Below are 6,160 nucleotides of genomic sequence, written 5' to 3'. Positions count from 1 at the left end.
AGAGAAAGAGAGAAGAAAGAGAGAGAGAAAGAGAGAGAGAAAGAGAGAGAGAAAGAGAGGAGAAGAGAGGACAGAGAGAGAGAAAGAGAGAGAGAAAGAGAGAGAGAAAGAGAGAGAGAAAGAGAGAGAGAGAAAGAGAAAGAAAGAAAGAAAGAAAGAAAGAAAGATAGATAGATAGATAGATAGATAGATAGATAGATAGATAGATAGATAGATAGATAAGGGAAATGTAGATATACAAGTGAAGGGAAAAGGAAAGAGGATAATAATCATGATTCATTTATATCATTTTAAGATTTACACAGTAATTTACTCATAGGAACCCAGTGAGGTGGATGGTACAAGTATTATTCCTACTTGCTATGATTATTAAGCTATAGAAATGAAGGTTCACAGAGGTAAGTGATTCACTTAAAATCACACAGGTAGTAATATCAATCAGTAAACAAGCATTGATTAATCCCAACTATGTGCCAGGGACTGGAAATACAGAAACAAAAAGGGAAACAGACTATGATCTTATGGATCTTATATTCTATTAAAGGAAAACAGTACATACGATTTATATATACATATATAAATATGTAAACATTTATGTTTTTGCAAAACATATGCACATGCCTTCTTTCTTTCTGAAATTCTCATTTTTTCTGTACATATTTTGGATATACATAATTATCTGAATGTTGTCTCCCCCCCACCCTCACACTCAGAAGAATATAAGTTTCTCAAAGTACATAATCAAAGCTTTTTGCCTTATTGACTACACGAAAATATTGATGTGGGAAGGAGGCATTAACTGTGAGAGGAATCCAAAAAGGTCTTGAAGGAGGTACCTGAGATGAACTTTGAATGTCATAGGGAACAACCTGGGCAAAGCCATGAAGATCATTGATAACCACCATGTGTGAAGACTAGCTAATTTGAGGCCAATTTGACTGCACCTTAAAGCATACCTTAAAGGTAATTTGTGTGTAATAAGGCTCGAAAGGAAGGTAAGAGTCAGGTTGCAGTGCCTAACAATGAAGTCTGTTTTCAATTCTAGGGGTAATAGGAAGCCTTAGAACTTCCTGAGCAGTGGAGTGACATGGTTCAATTGTATTTTATGAATATATGTGAAATATGAATTTGAAAGAGAAGACACTTGAGGAAGAGAGCTATTAGGAAGCTCTTATAATAATCCAGAAAAGAGATGATGAACACTTGAATAGGGTGGGTACCCTGAGAAGGGAATAGGTGTGAATGATACCATGGAGGTAACATTGAAAATACTTGGTAACTGAATAGATAGTTTGGGTGTAGACATGTGAGGAGACAAGAAAATGTAAGTGATGAGGAGGACAGGTTTAGGAAGAAAATGAAGTGTTGTTTGGGATATGTTGAGTATGAAATATCTACTAGACATCCAATTCAATATGTCCATTGTGTCCAATATGTCAACTTCAGGGTTACAAAGAGGCCAAGTGAAAAGAGAAGACAAACCACAACAGAGGTTTGCATTGAACCCACAATTAGGGAGAAGGATAGGCTTCATGGAGACTGAGAAGTAATAGTCAGTAAAATATGAGGAGAACCAAGAAAGTGGTATCACAGAAATCCAGAGAGGAAAGAGTATCAAGGGAGAAAGGACAGTTAACAGGGTCTAATGCAAGAGAGGCCAAGAATTGGTACTAAGAAAAGAAAAATGATTAAAAGATCACTGATAACTTTGGATAATAAAGTTTCAGTTGAGTGATGAGGGGCAGAAGCCAGACTGCAAAGCATTAACATCAAAGCTAAAATTTGAACCCAGGTTAAGCTCTATTTTGAATAAAGTCATAGAGTTGGAACAGATTACCATCAGCTCCACAAACCTTCTAACATCAAGCAGCAGACATTCTCCACCCTCCTCCTTGTTCATTAGGGAGATCACATGTTAATCTCCAGAATAATACTCCTGGAGAACCAAGAGTAGGAAGACTTAACATGCATGTCTCCCAAAGAATCAGAGGCAGGATTGTGTGAAGTAAAATACCTCCATCCCGAGGACACCCCAGTGGTGGGACACAGAAGTCAGAGTTATTGTGTCATGGAAGAAGAGCTTCTGCCTTTGAATGAATGGTCTCTGGAGTTTGTGCTCTGTCTCTCTGTCTCTCTCTCTCTGTCTCTCTGTCTCTGTCTCTGTCTCTCTCTGTCTCTCTGTCTCTCTCTGTCTCTCTCTCTCTCTCTCTCTCTGTCTGTCTCTCTCTCTCTTCCTCCTCTCCCTCCTACAGGCACTAGCTTATATATTTAGAAAGAGATCTCTCTACTAATGAATGCTTATAAGTCTGATAATAAGCCTCAAAATCACTTTAATTTATAACATCCCATTCCCCCAGGCTCACAACTTAGATGTTATCCTTGACTTCTCACCATCTCTTCCGGCTCTCACAACCCCATCCCAATCCAGACCCAATAGGCAGACGTATGGATTTCACTTTATAACATCTCTTGAAAACATCCACTTCTCTCCTCGGATACTGCTAACACCCTGATACAGGCCCTCATCACCTCCCACTTGGACAATTCTACTAGTGAGTCTGCCTGCCTCAAGCTTCTCCTCACTGCACTTCATCTTTATTCAGCTGCTGTAAAGATAATTTTAGGGTTGTGACTTGAAATCTAGAGTTAGTTGGTCACTGGGGAAAATCCCAAATAAAATACCCAAGTCAGTCTGGAAATGTATGGTAATTTAATTAATATAGAGGGAAGGAATTTAAGGAGAAGGGGGGGGAAAGGATATAGGATTTCTCCTGCCTGACCTGTGCCAGGGGGAGTTTTAAAATCCTTGCCTCTAGGTCTCTGAAGAAGATTAGAGACTTCTAAAAGGATAGTTGGAAAGTAAAGGAGGAAAACTCAGCCAGAAACTCACCACTGAACCAGATAATAGCTTGTAGCCATGCTAAGATGCTGAAAAGCTCAGCATGCTGCTATCAGCCAACTCTCCACCGCCAAAGGAACCGGAGAGAAGAAGTGATCCAAAATATAGACCTTTCACTCTTGTGTCTCCTCCTCAAAATGCCCATTCTTTTTAGTTCTCATCTTCTTTGATTAGATTATATCTTTAGAGTTACTTTAACCCTTTTTTTGTTAAGTTCACCTTTTGTGAGTTACTTAACCTTTTTGTGATTAATTTAACATTTATAGTTACTTAACACCTTTTTGTATTAAGATCTTAAAATAGACTTAACTTAAAGTTCTAGCTTCACTATAAGGTAAGAGTTCAGTACCTTCATTGTTCAATCAGGAGATTACAACTTTATCTTCCCCTAAAGAACAGTCTACGTAGGGTGGAGTAATTTAGAGTTCCCAAGACATTCTTGATTTTGTTACAAGTATCTTCATTGTTACAATCAGGAAATAGCTAAATCCAATCTTCACACTGTCCAACTATTTTCCTAAAGCACAGGTTCCCTCTCCAATAAGCTTCAGGATCAAATAGTTTTTCATAGCCTATCCTCCCCTTTCTACTACATACCCTTCAAAATAGGACAATATTGGACTCCTTGTTCCTTACACAAGACATTCCATCTCTTGGCTCAGAGTATTTTCATTGTCTTTTCCCTCATACCTACAATACTCTCCCTCCTCATCTCTGCTTCCTGGCTTCTCTGGCTCCCTTCAAGACCCAACTAAAATCTCATTTTCTACCATAAGCCTTTCCCATCCCCTCAATTCTAGTGCCTTCCCTCTTTTAATTATTTCCTTTTTATCAGATATGTAGCTTATTTGTACATGTTTTTTGCTTGTTAACTTCCATGTTCAACTGTAAGCTCCTTGAGGGCAAGAATTGTTTTTTGTTGTTTTTTTTTAACCTTTTATCTTAGAGTCAATACTGTGTATTGGTTCCAAGGCAGAAGAGCATGGTCAGGGCTACATAGTGGGGGTTAAGTGACTTGCCCAGGTTACACAGCTAGGAAGTGTGTGATGTCAGATATTTACCCAGGATCTATCATCTCTAGACCTGGCTCTCAATTCACTGAGCCACCCACCTTCCCCCTTTTGATTCTTTTTGTATCCAAAAACTGACATAATGCCTGGAACATAACAGGAGCTTCATAAAAATTTACTGACTTGACATAACATGTTGAATTTGAAAATATTGTAAAACATACTATTAGAGAGATAGCTAGGTGACTGAATGGATAGAGAGACAGGCCTATAGATGGGAGGTTCTGGGTTCAAATCTAGCCCCAGACATATCCTGGCTGTGTAAACCTGGGCAAGCCACAACCCATTTGCATAGCCCTTACCACACTTCTACCAAAGAACCAATACTCTGTCTCTGCTCTTAAGACAGAAGGTAAGAGTTTCAAAAAGAAAGAAGTAATATGAAAAAGTGGAGCTTGAGATAGAAATTGGTATTTGAATTTTAGTTTAGGAATCAATGTTACAAACGATCACAGAAACCAGAAGAAGAAGGTATGTTCTCTGTATTACCAAAGGTAGAAAGAGAGAAGACATCTAGAGATTGAGCCTTAGGAGGCACTAAGGAGGCAAAAGTGGGGAAAAGCAACAACATGAGAGGGACTGGTGCATTGTCACAGAATCTTAGTTTTAAAAGAATATTAAATACTGTTATGTTCAAAAGTGTGTTGTTCTGTAGTTCTAGGTTTTTCAAAGTAAAATGAATCATGTCCTCTGATCTCACCATTTAAATTATTTTATTACAGGCAGTTCATGTATTTGTTGGCTGCTTTCCACAGAGACATATTGTTGTCAAAGAGCAAGTATCTTTTAAATTGTTTGTGTTTGTCTCCCTCTGGATTTATAACTTACTGGTCAAATAAATTATAACTGGCAATATTGCTCTTTTTTTAAAACCCTTACCTTCTGTCTTAGAATCAATACTGCATCTTTGAGTTCAAACTGACCTGATGTCATTATTCAATTACTATTTCAATTAGTTTGTGTTTTGAAAGGGACTAAATATTAAACTCATGTTCATATTCAGCTAAATCTCCACTAAAAGGCCTACTCTGCTCTCTAGTAATGCTACAACATTCTCATTCTGTGATCTTGAAAACTGTGCCTATATAGGTTCTATCAGAAACTAGGAAGCTAGGGGAAAAACTTTTGAGAACACGGATCTGTTGTCAGACAATATATCTATCATTGAGGGACAAGATTAGTTGAGGTGTTGAGTTATTTGACCACAAAGACTCTCAAAGACCATTTTCTAAACCAGAGAAAGTGGGAACTATGTCAGTGGCAAGAATGGTGACAAGAAAAAAGTTACAGGTGCTTGACATATTGAGCTTCTAAGGTGACATATATGAGTTCAGTTTCCTTCTTAGTTAATCAAGACTTGTCTTCATTTCCTCTCTCTTAATGAAGCAAATTATCATTCACCTCCTATCTCTTTTATAGCATCATAATGCACAAGTCAACACGTCATGTCACTAATCATTTATTAAATGCTTTCTGTGAATTGGGCACTATGCCAAGCAAACAAACTGACTCCTTGCCCTACCATCCCTAGCCCCAGAGGGGTGGTGAGATAACCGTCTGTCTGTCCACAATTCTCTACTCAAAATTATGATCAGATATGATCAGAGTATCCCTTAGTTAAATTTTATGCTCACTGACTAGCAAAGTTATTTATTGTACCTCTTTTTAAAAATTTGTTACTATTATATCAATAACAATATTATATCCCTATGGAGGTCAAGGAGTGGGGAAAAGGGGGATGGGGAAACCAGTCCGAAAATGTATCTAAATAATATTAAATAAATATATCTTGGGGGACTTTTACCCTCTGAAAAATAAAACTGTCACTTATCGTGTTTGTAAAAGCACATTGTCTTATACAAAATTAAGTAAACATCAGTCCTTCTGAACTCTTTCTTGAACTCCTTTGGCATCTGGAGATCTTACATGGGTAGAGAAATCAGGAAAGCCTTTGAGATAGGCCTCAAAGTATGGGAAGAATTTTGATAAAACCTTCCCAACTCATTTCAGATTTCATAATCCCTAGAAACTCACCATTCTGATAAATGAATTCTTTACCTCTTTACCTCACACCTTCTCAGATCATTTCTCACCCTGGCTGCAAGACCTTCTCACCATCCTTTCTATTTTCCTACTACTTTTCCCTCATATCCCTCCTTTCAGGCTTTTCTTTATGTGTTGTCTTCCTCCA

General features: G+C 37.8%; 1 protein-coding gene across 12 annotated transcripts in view; it reads left to right on the top strand.

Annotated features, from left to right (window-relative positions):
- CATSPERE (catsper channel auxiliary subunit epsilon) overlaps positions 1 to 6,160 on the top strand; it is a 211,963-nt gene that overhangs the window by 165,663 nt on the left and 40,140 nt on the right. For all 12 annotated transcript variants that reach the window (XM_056816069.1, XM_056816070.1, XM_056816066.1 and 9 more), the window contains one exon: positions 4,692 to 4,744. In XM_056816069.1, coding sequence (XP_056672047.1) covers positions 4,692 to 4,744 — 53 coding nt within the window. The remainder of the gene's footprint in view (positions 1 to 4,691; positions 4,745 to 6,160) is intronic.

The sequence above is a fragment of the Monodelphis domestica genome, chromosome 2, assembly GCF_027887165.1.
Source record: "Monodelphis domestica isolate mMonDom1 chromosome 2, mMonDom1.pri, whole genome shotgun sequence".
NCBI classification, from domain to species: domain Eukaryota; kingdom Metazoa; phylum Chordata; class Mammalia; order Didelphimorphia; family Didelphidae; genus Monodelphis; species Monodelphis domestica.
This window is presented reverse-complemented; position numbering and strand designations above follow the sequence as displayed.